At 35.8% G+C, this 19,598-nt stretch overlaps 2 protein-coding genes and 1 pseudogene across 2 annotated transcripts; 1 reads left to right on the top strand and 2 right to left on the bottom strand.

Annotated features, from left to right (window-relative positions):
• The first annotated feature begins 9,766 nt into the window (after window positions 1–9,766).
• Window positions 9,767–10,840, top strand: LOC141602151 (cytosolic sulfotransferase 8-like; annotated as a pseudogene).
• A 1,623-nt stretch (window positions 10,841–12,463) lies between these two features.
• Window positions 12,464–15,376, bottom strand: LOC141600398 (uncharacterized). Its single transcript, XM_074420634.1, has 3 exons — window positions 14,843–15,376; window positions 14,213–14,337; window positions 12,464–12,947 (listed from the first exon to the last, which is right to left on the bottom strand). The coding sequence occupies exons 1-3, from the start codon at window positions 15,159–15,161 to the stop codon at window positions 12,741–12,743; spliced, it is 651 nt and encodes a 216-aa protein (XP_074276735.1). The 5' UTR covers window positions 15,162–15,376; the 3' UTR covers window positions 12,464–12,740.
• A 389-nt stretch (window positions 15,377–15,765) lies between these two features.
• LOC141602150 (uncharacterized) lies at window positions 15,766–17,527 on the bottom strand. The gene is made up of 4 exons (XM_074422459.1): window positions 17,136–17,527; window positions 16,521–16,803; window positions 16,225–16,414; window positions 15,766–16,097 (listed from the first exon to the last, which is right to left on the bottom strand). The coding sequence occupies exons 1-4, from the start codon at window positions 17,525–17,527 to the stop codon at window positions 15,766–15,768; spliced, it is 1,197 nt and encodes a 398-aa protein (XP_074278560.1).
• Between the last annotated feature and the right edge of the window lie 2,071 nt (window positions 17,528–19,598).

Genomic DNA, 19,598 nt, shown 5'->3' with positions numbered 1-19,598 from the left:
ATGGAGTTTGGGCCCTTGACTCTCTTGACTTTGTCCTCCCCGATCTCATCACCAGCACCATTCTCTCCACCCCCATCCCGACCACACCCAGACCTGATGTCCTCTCCACTTCTCTTGCCCCTAAAGGCAAATTCTCCATCAGTGATGCATACTCCTCTCTGTGCCACCCTAACCCAACCACTGCCCTTCCCCCCTTCCCTGCCGACTTGAACTGGCTTTGGGATATCCCCACCCAACCTCGTATCAAAGTTTTCCTCTGGCTTGTGTGGTGGAACAAGTTACCGCACAAGGCCTCCCTCTTTGGTAGGAAAATCCTGCCCTCTTCGTCCTGCTCCCTTTGTCCAAACCCCTCTATACCTGAGACCTCTCTTCATGCCCTTCGTGACTGTAGCTTCGCCTCCCATTCTTGGTCCATCCTCAATGTCACTAGTTCCTTTTTTGATGCTGACCTCCACCACCGGATTTATGATAATCGCACCTCTCATCCCCTAGTTGGGCTACCCTCTTTACCTTCGTCCTCTGGCGCCTCTGGCTTCGCCGTTGTGATTTAACCTTTTCCCCCTCCCCTTCCCTTTCCTCTTCCTCCCCTTCCTCTTTCTGTGCCTCGGTTGCTTCCCAATCCTTTGCCTGGTCCCGCGCCTCTGACTGTTCCCCCTCTGCCCCTATCACGAGTTCCACCCACCTTGATGCCTTTTGCTATCCTTTGAGCTGGGCCCCTCCGCCGCTTGGTTGGTTTAAAACCAACGTTGACGCGGCCTTCTCCCCCTCTTCTTCCTTAGCTAGCCTGGGGTGTGTCATCAGAGACGGTTTTGGTAATTGGGTTTTAGGTTGGTCCACCCGCTTCCTTGGTCCTAACCCCTTCCTTTGTGAGGTCCTTGCCATTCGGGATGGGATTTTTCGCTCTAGAGTCCTTGTGAGCAATGTCTTGATTGCCTCTGATTGTCTTGATGCGGTTACCTCTATTTTATGCCCCTCTGCCCCTTGTGGTCCTTTTACTAACATCATTCTTGAGTGTAGGACCCTCTTGCAGGACTCCCCGCATTTGAAGCTTGTTTTTGAGAAGAGATCGGCAAACCGGGTTGCGGATGCCATTGCCCATCACTCCATTAGTGACTCTAGTGATTTGTTAGGCTGTTTTGAGTGGGACTTGCCCCCTCCTTTTGTTGTAGATCTTTGTATGTCGGACTCTGTTGTGGCATGTGCGCCTCTTTCCCCTGACCCGCCCCCGTGATGTACTCATAACTCTTTGTTCTCATTTATATTATTGTTCCTTTGTTCCAAAAAAAAAAAAAAATATTACTACATAAGCGCAATCAATCAATCAATACTATATATTAATTCCAGAAACCAAGGGACTTCAATGTAATTAAAGAAAGTTATACAAATTAATTATACTATATAGTTTTAAATCACTAGCACCGTGTGATGGACCCGATTAAGGGATCTCAATGCAAATATTATATAGTTTGGGTTAAAATTAAATTAAATTATATAGAAGTTTGGTAATTTTCCTAAACATTTGCAAGAGACTAAAACATGACCAATTTCCTTAAAATAAAATAATTAATTAAGATGGTCAATTTCCTTAAAATAAAATAATTAATTAAGATGGTCAATTTCAAGGAAACTAAAAGAAAGAAGATGTTTGGTAATTTTCCTAAATATTTATAGAAGACTAGAAGATGGTCAATTCCTTAAAATAAAATATAATTAATTAGTATAAATATGCACACTCATGGTATTAATTATTATCATCATAAAATTATATATTAAATTTAAAATCTATGCAATTTTATTAAACTTTATAGTTTATTAGATGTATGGAGAGATTTAATTATTTAACATACAAAAATATAATATAAGTAGGTAATAAATAATTCAAGTTAGATTCCATAATATATAATATAATATAATTCTTTCGATTTGATTTAATGCGTATATGTAATATATTTATATAAATATATAATCCTCTTAAAATTGCATGCCTAAGTAGTAAAAGTAATTTCGTCAGTAAAGAAAAGAATGATAGTAACATTGATATAGTTATATGATAGTAATCACTCATTTGAATAGTAAAAGTAACAACAATATTATTAGCGAGATTAGTGAAAGTGGTAGAAACAACCACGTGAGTAGTGAAAGTAACAATGATTACGGGAAAATAGTGAAATGTTATTACTATTGTTTCATTAATAAGAGTAAAATATTTATAGCGGGGTAGTGAATTTGTCTCAAAATTTATTTCATCGTAATTCTAGGATATGTCATAGAAAAATATATTAATGATAAATTTATGGGTTATGCAACTTTAAGTAATTTTATTTAATGAAAAAAAAAATTAATGGTAAGTAGAGGTAGCCCGGGCGAAGCCGGGCACCAATACTAGTGATATTCTATTGCAATAGCAGAATCAATCAGTTACTAGTGCCTTGTAGTGGACTTGCTCACTTGATTCACCAGTAAGGCAGTAATACGACTTCAAGTTCAAGTACGCTAAACTAGCAACGATGATTCCTTATACGCAACTATGTTTCATCATCCTACACCTTTAAACAACACAAGATTCTTTTGAGGTTACTCGGCCAGAGCGTAACAGAGTAGTAATTGTATTTATATTGACTATAATAAATAAGAATATGAATATATAAATCCTTATTGTTTATGTAAGGAAAACTCATACCTTTAAAATGAGAAACACGGTATTATCAGATATTTAGTCTGCTTAGCTTTCTAATATGAATTTGAATTGATAATATGATTACCTCTAACCAATTGTGATCATAGATTATTGTTTTTATCTCTCGACATATATGAAGTAGAACAACGGCCAACAAAAAAAAAAAATAAGAAAGGAAAATATATTAAAGAAGGAATATACTATACATAAAGAGTTCGGAGAGTTATTAAGGGCAAGGCTAAGAGCCTAAGATCGTGTATAAGTTAGAATATGTCACCTAAACAATGGATCGAGGCTAACCTAAGTAATTTATAGGAAATTTGTTAAATTCAACAAACCAAGGAGGCTAACCTAAGTAATTTATAGGAAACTAGTTTTTGAACCCGTGCATTGCACGGGTGGTAACGAAATTTATTATTAAAAGTAAAAACTTATACATTTTTTTAATGTAGTAGATAACTAAATTTTAGAAAATTTTACTTTGTCTATCCATACACTTTTATTAAGTTTATGTTACTTAATTTTATTCGAATTACTCTGTTTTTTTTTCCTGGACTTTTTAATTTATGAGAGGTGAAATCTGAAAAGTGGATATATAATTGTTGTAGATTTCATAAACATGTTAATTTACGCAATATACATTTAATTTTACTCGTTGTTGTACGCTCTCTTTTTTTCATATTACCTCTCTTGTTTATTCTCCTCTCAATTCTCTACCTTCTATCTCATTTACTCTCCCACCCACCATCGCTTGGACACTGGAAGCAACGTTCGTCATCACTGACCGACTACCTGGAGATCCACCAGCAGACCCTCAGTGGTGACCGCACCAAACACTTCGGACTACGACGTCCCTCTCAACCCATATCTCAACAACCCCCACAACTAACCACCCCTGTAAATCATCCTACATCCTCCAACTACCCTACCCCTTCTTGCCCATCATCCCCTACGTCTCTCTCAACCCATATCTCAACAACCTCCACAACTAACCACCTCTGTAAACCGTGTTCTACGTCCTCTAACTACCATAACCCATCTTGCTGTCACCATGCCCTACGTCCCATACCTCCAGCGTAACTACCATCGTCCCCAGCCCCGAAGCCTAACCCTGCTCCGTCGTCTGTCAAGTTATGGGGTGGTTGGTGGGGCAGCAGGTAGGGCTTGTGTGGTGGTTTTATTTTCAGGATTTTTAAGGTTTTTGATTAATAATTTGCCCTTTCTTTGTGTATGAGATCGAAATAACTGGTGTAAAGTCAGAATAACGCGGAAAAAATGTGTAGGATTTAACATTTTGTGTGGAGGAATGAATTCAATAATCTGACAATCAAACAACTTCTTATTTCCTAATGATCATCATTTTTCTATTCTCATAATTTACCAACAACACTTAATGAGAAAGATTGTTGTTTGCTCCGTAAGAAAATTCTAATAAGAAAAAAAACTTACCAAGAGTAATAAATTTGTTTAGACCATATACAGACCAACTAAATAAAAATAAGACGATAGAATTAAAGATTTGGCAAAATAAAGTTCAATTTAATCTTTGTTCACACAACCTTCGATATTGTAATTTTTATTTCCGCATTATCAAGCATTGTACAAACTTTTTAATAAGTTATTAATAATATTATTTAATCTTTTCGCTGCACTCTGCTATTTTCTCCTTTATTATCTCGAGTGATATCGTTTCGATGCCCTGACTCGTACCAAGTCGTGTGTCTTGGCACGGGGGCACACGTTCATTTCATACCCGAAGAAATAAGAACATGATAGTGGGCTCAAGGATGAGAAGTAAGTTGAAGTTTGGAGACACAATAGATAATATTGACATTATTCTCAAGACAAATTAAATTTGATTGTGTCGGAACTAAACCTCAAACCCACAATTGAGACCGCGGGACTGTAGCGAATTTCATAAACATAATGCATCTGGAGACTTTGGCACAATTTATAATTCTATGGAAGTTGCAAGTAAGGCTAACATCGTAACAGAGAAAATGTCGATGTGATCAAATAAATCATCTTGTAATTTTTGTTGTTGAAAGTAACCGAATTTCACAATCATGGAACTATATATACTTGAATTACTGGACAGCCTTTGAAACTTGACAATATACTGCAACAAACACCAATGATGAGGTGCGTCGTACGTGTTTTGCAATATGGTAGATGGTCTAAGTCAGGTTAAAATAGATTTTGTAAACTATTTGCAGAAAGGAGGGAGTATAAAAGTATAAAACATATGCAGGATATCTATTTTAATGTGGATATGCTTTGTGTTGTGATCATATGGTAAAATGATATGATGTATAAATAGTTTCGTAAAATGAGATAAAACTAATCTCTTAAAATTGAACAAACCAAATGATCGTATAAAATGAATCATAATATTTCACCCAAAGATTTTCTAATGTAACATATTTCTTCAAGTAATCCTTACGGAAATGGTTATAATGATATACTACTTTGAAAGTTGACAGTTATTTGATAAGATTGCAATTTGAGAATTGAGTTCAACCCAATCTAAATGAAAATAATTTGACCTTCGCACCATCTTTAAAGATCTTTCAATCTGTTGTGTAATTTAGACTTTAAAGTTTGAATCTCGTCATTCATTGTTGTTAACACCAATAAAAACTCGTACAAAGTAAAAAAAAATGGACAAACTGCTTCATCTGTCATAGTTGTTGCTGTCATATATACTACGAAATATTTTGCGGAATCTGACAAACTGAAAGGAACATTAAGAATTTAGTTATGAACAAATACTAAGGCGAAACTAACAAAAAAATGTTATTCAGCAATAGATTTAAATTATTCTAAAATGTAACACGGATCATACTCTATTCACTATAGCAACAAATCAACAATACAATACTATACATCAAATAACTTATGAATAGAAAGATCATAGATGTATGAACAAACCCGCGCAACTTGAGTCATGACATTAAAAAAAACTTTTTGGCAGTGATCCAAGTGTATGCTTACTAACTTTGTTTGTGGAATATTACGGAGTATGTATTTATATTGGCCATCAATCATCATGAATGCAAAACGGATGTGCATTGAAATAACTTCACAAACCTATAATAAGACGGTCTCATTTCGCAAGACGAACATTTTCTGTAAAAATCCATTCGTCTTGCTAACCGTAAGAGATTGTTTTTTTTTTTGTTTTTTGAAATGAACCGTAAAAATAACGTAATCAACGAAGATTTGTTAAATAAGCCGGGTAAATAAGAAGATGAAAACAGAAGTAGTTACTTTTTCTTTGGTATTTTGAACTTCCATTTCTTAAACCTTCTATATTGTTCCCTAATAATAGTTCCATAATAATTAAACCGTAAAATATCAAAATATTAAGATTTGGAATTTGACAGTTATGGCAAGAAAAGATATTTTCACATTGTTTCGCATATTTTGTGGAGGGTGTTTTGCAACCTTAATTTGATTTGATTTGATTTCCATTTTTTTACAATTATATATTTAATATCCATATATGGGCTTTACTTACCAAACAAAGAACTGAATTAAGCTGCTCTTGACACGTGGCTAATGAATTAAGACGATGACATGTGGCAGATGGTTTCTGCTTTAATATAATATATGATTTGTTAAATTCAACAAACCAATTGACGATAGAGGGAGTAACCCTTGCCTTATAAAATGATAAGGCTTCTCCTCTTTTATCAATGTGGGACAACACTCACATGTGAAACTTTGGATTTCTTCACAAAATTACATGTATGTGTTCGATAATTTACAAAAAATTGAAACGTGAATTCGTGAAAGTACCAACTTAATTAATAATTGAGTATGGTTCTAACTTGCTGATTTGTTTTGAATAATCACAAATTCTCATTTGTGACGGGTATCGCAAGCTTGCGACAGGTCAACTTGAACCATGTGGGGTAGATAAGACAAAAGTAGAATGTCTAGGGAGTAGCAATCTGTTTTGATTGTCTTATCTAACCACATGGGTATTATTACTTGACCCGTCGCAAGTTTGTGAGAGGATGAGAGTAGCAAGCCCCCCCATGGGGTGTTCAGCTACGCGGTTATGACCGTGTTGGACAACATAGGTCGTCAGGTCAGTAATAATAAGGAAGTCGTCTTGAGGACTAGGGAACTTTTGCATGAGCAAGGGAAGAATAGTCAGCATCCTTGTTTGTACTGCAGCGATGAGAATGCTGATGCTACGTTCTTGCTACAACAAAGCACTAATTGATCCAACGGCCGGGTTTGTTACCGGTCCATTTCATCATCATGCATCCGTTATATATATAGATAAATAATTGGATGGAAAGCCATTAATATAATAATGATACGGAGAAATAACACTAATAAGTACCGGAGGTGTATTTCCCTCCCCTCCCCTTCTCTTCCTTTCCCTTCCCTCCTTCCCCCTCCCCTCCCTTTCCCTCCTTTTTTCCTATCCAAACACACCCTTAGTGGCTGCCAAAGTGATGAGTGTTCAGAAGAGAATAAGAGTAGCAAGCCCCCCCATGGGGTGTTCAGCTACGCGGTTATGACCGTGTTGGACAATATAGGTCGTCAGGTCAGTAATAAGCAGATCGTCATGCTGACAAGGGAACTTTTGCATAAGCAAGGGGATCGTCAGCATCCCTGTTTGTACTGCAGTGATGAGAACGCTAAGGGTGTGTTTGGATAGCAAGAGTGGAGAGAAAGGGAGGGGAGGGGGAAGGAGGGAATGGAAAGGGAGAGAAGGGAAGGGGAGGGGGAATGGGTTGTGGATGTTTGGATATAATTTCTCTCCAAATCTTGCCTATGGTGGAGAGATTTTGATTAGGCATGGAGGAAGGAAATTGGATCCCTCCAAATCTCCCCCCCTCCATTTACCTCCACCCTCATTTGTCATACAAACAAGGGATTTTAAATCCCCTACTCTTCCTCCCTTTCTTTTCCCTCCAAATCGTTCAATCCAAACACACCCTAATGCTACTTTCTTGATGCAACGCCAACCAAGCACTAATTGATCCATTATATATGGATGAATGATCGGGTGGAAAACCATATAATAATAATAATTACTGGAGGTGTACTGTAGTACAACTACAAATCTGTTATAAACGGGAGTAATAATAACACTAATAAGTACTGGAGGTGTATTACAGTACAACTACAAACTACTGTCATGAACGGAAAGATATAAATAAATGAATTTTCTTTAGAAAACCTTAATATTTAATGAGTTTTATACTATTATATTATAGTATTATTGTTTTATTTATGTGCATTTTTTTTTAATGTTCATACAGAACTTCATAAACTCCATTACTAAATCAACAATATAAGTAATCAATTTCAGAAGGACATTCACAATAGTAGTTTCTTATAAATTAAATCAAGGGATATTCTACATAATACCTCTCAATTTTTCGACTTTCTACATGGTACCCCTATACTTTTTAAAACGTACATGTTATCCCTAATTGTTGTCATTATCACTAAGTGTACCCCTAAACTTTATTTTCCATCAATTAAACTCAGTTTTAGGCGTTAGGTAATGACTTGGACGCGTAACCAAACTGGTCATTTATTATCCCATGACATAAGGACTCTTTTAGGCTGAATATCCATCTCGATCCTAATATTTATTGATATATATGGGCTAAAAAAATTTTGACGGAAAATTTATTGATTTCTTGCCAAATTATCACGTCCAAAGATGGATATGGAGCCTAATAGAATCCTTATGTCATGGGATGATAAATGACAAGCTTGGTTACGCGTCCAAGTAATCACTTAACGCCTAAAACCGAGTTTAATTGACGGAAAATAAAGTTTAGGGGTACACTTAGTGATAATGACAACAATTAGGGGTATCATGTATGTTTTAAAAAGTGTCGGGGTACCATGTAGAAAGTCAAAAAATTGAGGGGTTCTATGTAGAATATTCCTTAAATCAATTAGTTAGTGTTCATCAAATTTTTGGTTTTGGCCCAAAGGGCAAGACAAGGAAAAGGAGAGAGCTAATGATTTGATGATAAGTTGACGAAACTTATTGTAGAGTATCAAATTGTTAAGCAAAAATAATTCCAAAATAAAAAGATAAACAATTGACTGAGACACCCAAAATGAAAAAGGAAACAAATGACCGGGACGGAAGGGTAATGGACCAAAGCAAATGACTCCTAAATGTTCATGTAGTTCTTACTATCGTGAAACAGTTGGTTTCTCTTGTGACGGTCACAAATGTGACCACTTTAAGATAAAAAATAAAAAGTAACCATTCATAAGAGATTACCTATTGAACAGTCCGTCTTGCTTAAGACCGCCTTATTTCAGACCGGATTAAGACCTCTCACAAGTGAAAAGCCACATGAGTGGTGGGACACCCCCATGTGCTTTCCCACTCACACCCTAAATGGGTTTTTTTGTGAGAGGAAATGGTATCCGTCTGACCATTTAAGACGGATATGACGGTCTGAAATAAGAATTTGTGATTAAATAATGATCACATTTTCTCATTAAAATAATCACATTTGAGTTGGGACGAAAAAGAGCCCGTCACATATGAGAATTTGCAATCGTGAAATAGGATCAAGTATCAATCATTGCAACTCTCAACACAATTTCACTACAGAAAAAAGAACTTATTTGTAATATTACCAAAGGGTAATATTGTTACTGTATGAGAATTTGTTTCCTTAAAGAAGCCAATAATTTGAGTTAAGAGAATGCTACCTTTCACCTAACAAGGATTTGTTCCATGTCATGTAAGTTGACTATGAATAATCAGTCGCACATTCTGAATGAGCAAGGAGAAAAGAAGAGCAACCAATTTAATCATTTTACCTTACTCCATAGTAATACCAAAATTGAAGAATAATGAGTCATTTTATTTTACTTCATCGAATTCACATAGTGTAAAAATGACTACATAACTAAATGAATACATTAACTCCAAAACTAATTTCCACACTCTTTCCCTTGTATAATTATAGAGGGCAGAGTTGGGAAGTCACCATCCGATACAATGAATGCGCCAAAACAGGGCTCTAAGGTTCCAGAGACATCCTTAAATATCAGACTTACAGAGCATAACTAGATTAAACCAGAATGAATCAAGATCAGGCAGAAGAAGAAATACTTGTGCCCAAACAGGAAGTTCAACACATGATCCAATGTCTTCCCAAGGCTACTTACATAGGCACTAAGCTACTCATGTATCAAGGCACATGGTACCATGACGGCCACATTAAGAACGTCCTTGCCTTTCAAAGGCACTTCCAAGCTCGAGACACCGATCTCATCATCGCAAGCCTACCTAGGACTGGGAGCACATGGTTAAAGTCTATGCTCTTTGCCATAGTCAACCGTAAGCAACACACCAGTAATCAAAGTCCCCTACTTGTTAATCACCCACATGAGCTAGTGTATAGCTTAGAGACAGATGTCTACGCTGACGCCTTTGTCTACCCTCGCCCACACCATCTTAGTGAGCTTCCCTCGCCTAGGCTTCTTAGTACCTACTTATCCTGCACCTCACTTCCTGAGTCAATCAAGACTTCAGATTGTCGAATTTTGTACATTAGCCGGAACCCATTGGATATGCTTGTATCCCTATATTACTTTTCTATGAATGTTATTAGAAAGTACCTTTCGGCAAATATTTGGAGGCGGATAATGGGGGTGTTTTATAAACCTCCGAGCATGGAGGATTTCTTTCAAGCTTTATATGATGAGAAATTTCCATTTGGACCTTTTTTCGAGCACGTAATTGGGTATTGGAACATGAGTTTAGAGCGGCCAGACAAGGTCTTGTTCCTTAAGTATGAAGACATGAAGGAAGATCCATCGCTTCACTTGAAGAAATTGGCTGAATTTGTGGGTGTGCCGTTTTCTGACCAAGAGGAAACAGAAGGAGTCATAACACAAATAGTAGAGATGTGCAGCATTAAGAATATGAAAGAGTTGGAGGTTAATAATAGTGGGGTGATCAACAAACTGTTTGAGAAGAAAGCCTATTTTAGGAAAGGAATGGTAGGAGATTGGACACATCATCTTAGTCCTGCCATGGTAGAGAGCATGACGAAACTTATGGCTGAAAAATTTGAGGGAACTGGTTTGACCTTCAAATTGGCTTTATAACTCTTCCCGGGTTTAGTTCAGTTCATTTTATGCGCTAGTTAGTTCAAATTGGTTTCCTGGCTTTTCATGGGTCACTTTATAAGTTCATAAATGTATTTTTCAGTCTCGTGCAAGAATTTATAACCGTTCCTAAAAGCAGAAGGAATTCTCATAACTCAACAAATAGCCTATTACTACAAATACTGTTTTTCATTTGAAGGAGCAGAAAGATAACCGTTGAGTGTTGATCTGTATAAATAAATAAATGTAATTGGGAAAAACAGTATGCTAGCTAAAAAATAGTACAAAACATACCCGGAATAAGGTTTAAATTGCAAGGCACAACTGCTTCATCAAGTTTAGCATTAGCTTTCAGAATTCAACTCCAGTGCCACTGGGGTGGAAAAATAGAAACCCAGCTTTAGTTTAAGACGAATCGAACCGGAGTATTTGTATCCCTAAAAAGAGTGAATCCAAATGAATGGGAAATGTACTGAATCCAAATGAATGGAATGAGTAATATTCTACAGAAGTAAAGAAGAAATTAACGATTACAAAGTACATACCCGCAATCAAGTTGCTATCATAGAGCATAACTGCTTCCACTGGTCAACGCACAGCATGCAAATATGCAATATGAAGGACATTCCATGGCAATTGAACTGTAAAAACAGGATTGTCACCAGACTCGCCACTACCCAATTTCGTCCTCTTGAACATTCAATAGGAGTTAGACCGAGATTGCACTTAGGAGCATAAGCATGAGCTTGATGTTATTTGGAGTGAAGCCAAATCGAAAATGAGCACCTCTCATACAAGTTAAAAGTTACATAAGCGATAGGTCCAAGAATCTCGGATCTAATGTCTCAAAGTGCGCTCTAGCCGGAAAGCTACCGTAATGGTCTCTATTTCCCCACAATAACAATAACAATAACAAGTACGGAGTACAATTTAGTTTTCTAATGTGATGTTACAACGCAACATTACTCACTGCCTCACTAATCTAGTTGTGCTTCTAAATAGCGTGATGTAACAATTAGACATTATTGTGATTCTTGATGTACAGTAGGCTTTTTTTTTTTTTTAATATCATCATCCAAAAATAGTTTCTTTGTGTGTTCAACCCACAGGTAAGGTTGCATAATCCAACCTTCCTTACCTGCATCAGGTGAGAACCTTGTATCAATTGTGTTATTTTCTTGTTATATAGAGCAAATTTGGGATGCTAACACAACTTATGGTCAAACGACGTTAGTGGGTTGAAAGAGGGGGTAATGGCGGAACTATTACTCCCATATTGCGGTAATATATTACCGTAGGGAGGAGGTGTAGCTACTACCCCCAAACCATTGTCCTTCCTTAATTCAACCCTCAGTCACTTTTCTCCATTACCTGGTAACAATTATAATCCTAAGCAAGCCCTAATTTCTGAATGTTTCTCCACCAAAACGTCCAAATATATTGGTAAATTGGAAAATTGCCTGACCAACTTATTTGTTACAGCATGTCTTGCTCCAATCGCCACAAAAAGAGGAAAGCCGGAAAGAGATATTTTGTCATTGCTGTAAAGTTACAGGAGCAAAATATATATCTCGATTCTCGACCACTTCCCCCCAGTCCCAATATCAGAGTGAGAATGACATAGAATGAAAAAAAAAATGGACATGTTGTTCCATTAATCAGACATTTTTGCGAAATGAACAGCATGACCAGCGGTCCAACATTTGATAAAACAATTGATGTTAAAACATATACTACATTGGTTCCAAAGCAACTAGATGACGTAAACCAACGAAAAATGTAGGCTGTTGTTTCCAATGAGAGAAAAGTCGTACTTCCTAGCCGCATCATGTAGAAAATGCCAGAAGCATGTAAGTTATTTCTAGCTAATGAAAGGCTTCACTAGAAATATTTCCCTTAAAAAATAAAAAATAAAATTAGAATGCACAATAAGATGACATACTTAAAGATCATTCCAAATGTTAAAAGCAGTGCCAGAACTGTTATAATTGGCAATACCATCTTGGCACCCTAAAAGAAAAGCTGTCCTTACAGGATCAACATTCACCATAGCATGGGCTGTCCCACTTGGGCTACCAGCAACAGCAACCTCGTCTTCTGCGATTATCACTTCAGCATAACCCTGGCCAACTACTTCACTGTTCTCCAGCTGTGATGTACAGATGATTCAATGCAAATAAGTGTCGGAAGAACAAGGTGAATCAGTTTGAAAATGTATTAGACAAAGAAAACATGTTTCAAAATGACTGACAAGTTAATGCCATGCTCACAACCTCAAAAGCCACGAAACATGGATTTAAATATCCACAACCATACTGAAACTCAACCGAGTTATCAATGTTTTGAAGGTTACCGCCACTGCATTTTGAGGCGATATTGGATATATCTATTGCGAAACAACCGAGATCAAAAACCAGTTTCGAAATTAAGTCTTAAACCAAGATTTAATACCATGCCAAGAAAGGATTCCAACAAATGGGTAGCAATTTGAAGGCCAGAAAAATGTCAGTCAGTGTTCAGTGTAAAGTCTACAGAAGCCGTACATGACGTCTCACGAAAACAATACTCAATTAGACTTCAATTTACAGAGATAAACTTATATTCATTTTCCTTTCAACAGGCCAAATGTGAAATACTGCCATTCAAACCCATGTTACTCCGATATTCACTTTGGCCGCGTGCCATGTGTATGACACTTGAAGTATCCGACACGACACGACATTTCGACACTTCATCTTAGACCAAGAAATTGGAAATTTTGCGGAAAATAAGGCTACATGTCAGCTAAATGCATTTTCTCTATTATCTTCTCTCCCCTTTATGCAATAGAGCTTCTAACGCTTAAAGATTTGTTGTTAGCGCTTTCACTCTCAAAAGCAACATAGCAAAAATTATAGTACTACGTGAGAAGAACAATGAAATTTACAGTACTACGTGAATAGTTTCTAAATGGAACCAAAGACTCCCTATTCTTTGGCCTTAGGAAGTTGGGATATGATGTAGCAAAAAAAATGGGTCACAAAACTATCTAACCTTATTATATCGTAAGGTATGAGTAAGCTAATAAAACCTAAACGTCATTTGTCATCTGGAAACAGTCTCGCCATAAGTAGAGCCTTTGAAGCCGAGGGCATTATTGTTGTGTCAGAACATAATGAAAAAGATCCATTTCCAATGCAGTAGTCTAGGTTTTTAAGTTCAAATATTATTTTAATATAGTAAAACAAAATGGCTTGTTCATTTCACAATCCTTTAAAAAGGTAATACTAGTGTAAAGATGCATCATAATAGAGTAACAAGGCATCAAATCAGAAGATTCCCCATGGTCTTTGACGATACATCTAAGATCACACAATACAACTTCACTTCATGACACTAACAAGATATATAATCCAGACATCGATTCAACATTACCCTGAATTTGAGACGCGCTCCCCAAAGGATGAATGTCTCATTGCAAGTGTAGTGCCTGTGATTTCCCCTCATACCTCCTGGCCGAATTTCACCAACATGAACTGAAGCACAACTCACAGCCCCACCTAAGCAATCAAACAATAATCTTATTAGTTACGAGCCATAGCAATTGAATATATAGCAGATTGGCAGCAGTAAACCCATCATCAACTCCTCTCTATTTTTAACCCATCTCTTCAGTTAGTTCCTTACAAATACCAAACCACCACAACAAAAACAACAACAATGCCGACAACAACAACAACAATGCCGATATTCGACAATACGACCTCAGTAAAATAATTCACATTCTTCATTTATTTGATTATTTCTACCAACTCAAGTATTAGAATTTCTTGTATGTTATCGGATTCAAGTCATAATATCATACTTAAATATCACAACTACATAGACTATTAATTGTCACTATTCTAATTGTCAACTGGTTAAGGCATCCACATTATCATCATAATTCGTAATACAAATGAAAATTTCAACTTTTTCTGTTAAAAATCATCGAACTTTCCAAGAATACTAATGAAAAACAGCCCCAGAAAAGAATACAGTAGAAAAAAAGAGGTAAGAAAATACCAGAAATACGAGCATCAAGGGCAGCAGAAATAGGATTAAGAAGCCAACCCCTTTTGTCTTTAGACAAATATGATGATGAAAACCTAACCAAATTAGCCTTTAAATCAATTTCTCTACTCCATTTTTGAGGGATTGAAGAAGAAGAATGCTGAAATCTGAGAGAAACCCATGTAAGAAAAATGAAGATTGTAAGCAAAACAGGGAAAGCTTGAGGCTTTTTCAACAGATTTAAGATTGAGATTAGTGAAATTAATTGGTTTTCTGGGTTTTGATGATTATTAATATTACTGCCATAAGAACTTCTTCTTGGATTCACCATTTTTGCATATAATCAACCATGTCTCATTTTATCACTGGAATGTCTCATTATTGGAGTCATTTTTTTTGGGAAGAATGTAACTAATCTCAATTCAAACTCAAACTAGTTTTATGCCCGTGCAAATTGCACGGGGTTGTCGTTTAGGGTTGAAAAGTAGGGTTGTTAATAGGGGATGTTCTTTCATGGTAGTATTAATTTCGGAATTCTAGAAGTGCAGAAAAAAGGTCTCAAAATTATAAGAGTTAACAAAAGTAGATAAATTGGAAAGAAATGAGTACAACAAAAAGCTGTTATGGGGTACAATCATAAGTTTTTTTGAAGGCTTTTTTTTCTTGAAGGCAAGTTAATTGAACTATAGCTTCTCAAAAACTTCTTTATACACTACATTATTTGTTCTATTGGACACGCGTTTATCATTATCGCAAATCAGAATCTTCAATCTCTTTTTGCTTGTGACTCTTGAAATAGCGACATAGAGCTGACCGTGCGTAAACACCGACCTTGGAAGATAAAGCCCAACATGTGCTAGTGACTGTCCTTGGCTCTTATTTATTGTCATTGCAAAATATATCGAAACAGGAATTGTCTTTCTTCACAAACCGTATCAGAACTCGGAATGGAATCGATGGAGTAAGTGCAATACGGCAATATGCACTTTATCGCCCTTATGACTACTACCCGATAAAACTGTTGCTCTAATCACACGTGATCCCAAATCTGCCACTATCAATCGAGTGTCGTTGCACAATCTGCGAGATTGGTCGATGTTTCGAAGAAGCATAACTACAGCACCAACCTTCAGCTTTAATTCGTGATTTGGAAGCGCCAAGCACTTAATAGAGTTAAGAAATTTTGTGGAGTACAAATCACGGACCCCAGTATTACTCTCATCTCTACTAACCTCGTCTGAGCTGAAGTAAATTTTCTTTGTTCCATCTATTCGAGATAATACGTAGTCATTAATCAAATCAACGATCTCATGTGTAGGTGCAAGGATGGCCCTCTCCTGAAGATACTCAGGATTCGATAGTTGATTCTCGAGGGATTGGTAAATGGCATCTACAATCGACGCGATAGGATCTCCAGTGAATCAAAATGTCATTCAGCAACTCTAATTCAACTTTCCCATCATTCGGATCTCCAGCTACCCCGTCTCCAACTTTTAGTATCCATTCTGAAAACTCCTTTATCTGAGCAAGTTCGGAACACGAATCTCTGCCTCGAAAGCGCATGTTTTTTGTCAATTTCAACACCTTGTATGAATAAACAAATATGTAATTTATAAGGTCATATAAAGTAAAGTAAATTTTAACCGTTACATATGGAATAGTTAATTCAAAACGTGCATTTTTTTCGTACCTTGCAAGTAGACCACAAATTTGAAGCACATAATGACGCATTCACGATTTCTGATCTGCTGCCTTTAGAGATAACGGGAAGTACTTGTCGAAAATCACCTCCAAATACGACAACCTTACCACCAAATGGTTGATTGGTATCTCCGTCGTTCGAAAAACGCATGACATTTCTTAAACTCCTGTCAACAGCCTCGAAAGCATATATGTGCGTCATTGGTGCTTCGTCCCATATAATGAGCTTTGTCCTAATTAAGAGTTCGGCTAAATCACTTCCTGGTTTAATCCTTGAACACGTAGAATTTTCAACTACATTAAGTGGGATACTAAGTCTCGATGAGCAGTTATTCCACCGGGAAGTAAGGTAGCCGCAATGCCACTGGATTCTCCACACGGCTTCGCATGCTGAGATATAACGACAATCATGGAACCTCTATATCTCATCTATTTGACCGGGATTCTCCTCGTTTCGACGACGATAAGAAGATTGCATTGTGGCTCGATGAGGCCCCTTATTTATGTACTTGAACAAATACTTGATTGATCGAGCTTGATTACACCATTCGATATTTATGTGGGCACGATATTTTAACAATAATTACGCATTATATGGAATTACCCCCTCATTGCCAAGTTTTTGCGTCCACTCTTCACCACGGTAAATCTTTTCTCCCTCATCGTATATGCAGGATACTCGTCGTCGTCAACCATTGTGCTTTCGATGCATCTCTTCGGAAAGTTTCTCGAACACTTAGATGCAACCATACACGGGCAAGTAGGGAAGTCTTTGCCACATGGACTGTGTATCATATTCTCCTTCACAAGAGCATATAACAAAGGGTTTTCATCAGGATCGGGTATCTCAGCACTAATAATTTTATCTACGTTTGCGGCCACCGAAAATTTGTCATCACGATGAAGAAATATTAGAATATGAGCATGTGACAACCAACGTTTCTGAAATTCAATATTGTACGTGCCTGAAGCTGATGAATTATCTACTTTAGCCATTGAACTAAAAAGAGCTGAGATGATTTTATTTTGTCTTACATAGTGGTAACTCATTATTTATGGTGAATATTTAATGCTCTACTTTTATTCTTAATATAGAAATGAAAAGAAATTGTTGTTTAAGATGGAGGTATTTGTGTTCAATCTTAGGATGGGTCAAATACATGTCATACTCCCTCCTATTCACTATATTCTTCCTTTTCCTTTTTGCACAAGGAATAAGAAACCGATTTTGGACCACACAAAATACACTACCCCACATGTAATTTAATTTGGACCACACAAATCAATCCAAAAAAAAGGAAATAGGGAAGAAAACCCGAATAATCCGAATAAAGAAATAGGGAACAAAATGGTGAATAGGAGGGAGTATTACATAGCATGTTGCTTAGAAAATGCCGATAATTTTATCTCTATTAGGATCATGTGGTAGTACTTGACTTGTTTTAAAATTTAAGACGAATACTCCGTTTTAAGCCAGACCTATTAAGAAATGAAAAGTTAAAATTAGAAATAATACAGTTTGGGCTTCTATAATTATTTAGGTTAGGCAAACAAATAAGAGCTCATTTTGGCCCAAAAAATCTGTCCATGATCAACATACTAATAAGGAAAACCTACTATATGAACTATAAACCAAGATTTTAGATTGTGTGCATTGTTCACACTCCAAACGCAGCTCCCTCCCTCCCTTTCTCTCAACTCCACAGAATCTCATCCTCTTTGCCTCTCCTCATTTTTTACCCAACTCCGTCTCTATCCTTTAATCACACATTTAATTTACTGAACCAAAATTTCAATTCATCTTTACCGAAACAATTTTAACGTGTTATATGATACTCCGATTAATTAAAAAGGTTAGATGACATTATTATTTTTTTTCTCCGTTTTTATTACTGCAAAAAAAAAAAATCTGTACTTATGTTTCAGGGGATATACAAATTATTTTTCTCTTCATGTAAAAATTGTCTTTTTTTAAGATTTATTTTAGGAGTCAAAATTTTATTCTTCTTTTAGAGCTTATATAATAATTAAATTTGTTACATGCATTGTATAAAAACAAATATTCAGTTTAATTTTTAAAATTCGGTATTTTTTCACACGGGATATCTTTAGCGATCATTCTTATTTCATTTATATTTTTACCAGTATTGTAGTTTTTTTTTTTAAAAAAAAATGTTTCCTAGTGTTTGGCAGAAATCCTAATTAGATCATATTATATTAGTGTTTGACAGTTATAAATTTTTTATGTTAAACAACCATAAGGTGTTTATTTTAACTTTCCATTTTTCAAGTCATAGTATATTTAAAATTTCTTAAAAAAGCGAAATTTTACAAAAAAAATATTATATTTTTGTTTTCATTTCCTAATTTATTTGATTTGTACTGATAAAATTCAATTGAGATTTGCAGATAAGCTAAATAAAATAAAAATTCTAACTGCATTAGAAACTATAATAAGCAAATCTCAATTGAATTTTTTAACAGTGATTTTCATATATCAGAATCAAGTTAACATTAACAATGAGCAATTTACATAAAGCATATATCAGATCAAATTGATTAATTGATTTTTCTGTATAAATGGTGAGGGATGAACGTGGGTGGGGCCGGTATTTAAATAAATATAAAACATATACTTTCAACCACAGGCTGACACATCAACTCTGTGGTTGTTCGTTTAATAGATAGGATTGTTATGAAATATTATTGTATGATAATGTTGTGGATATTCATGAGTCACAACTCACAAGTATAATGGATGTCCATAAATATAGATGTATTTAGACTTGTCTTCTTATGTTATACTCCCTCCAATTTCCTAATATCTTCCTTTTCTTTTGGGCACAAAAAATAAGAAAGGGGAAGAAAAAGGAATAAAATATTGGTAAATATTGTAAATTGTAAAGATTATAGGAGAGAGAAAATAATAAAGAATGAATAATGATTAAAAAAATGGATAAAGTAGTGGGAGTTGTTAATTTTTATGAGAGAGAAAATAATAAAATAATGAATGAAACTTACCAAAAAAAGGAAAGAGGAAAGATAATCAAACTTGTGTAAAAAAGGA

This window comes from Silene latifolia, chromosome 9 (genome assembly GCF_048544455.1).
Source record: "Silene latifolia isolate original U9 population chromosome 9, ASM4854445v1, whole genome shotgun sequence".
Lineage (NCBI taxonomy): Eukaryota > Viridiplantae > Streptophyta > Magnoliopsida > Caryophyllales > Caryophyllaceae > Silene > Silene latifolia.
This window is presented reverse-complemented; position numbering and strand designations above follow the sequence as displayed.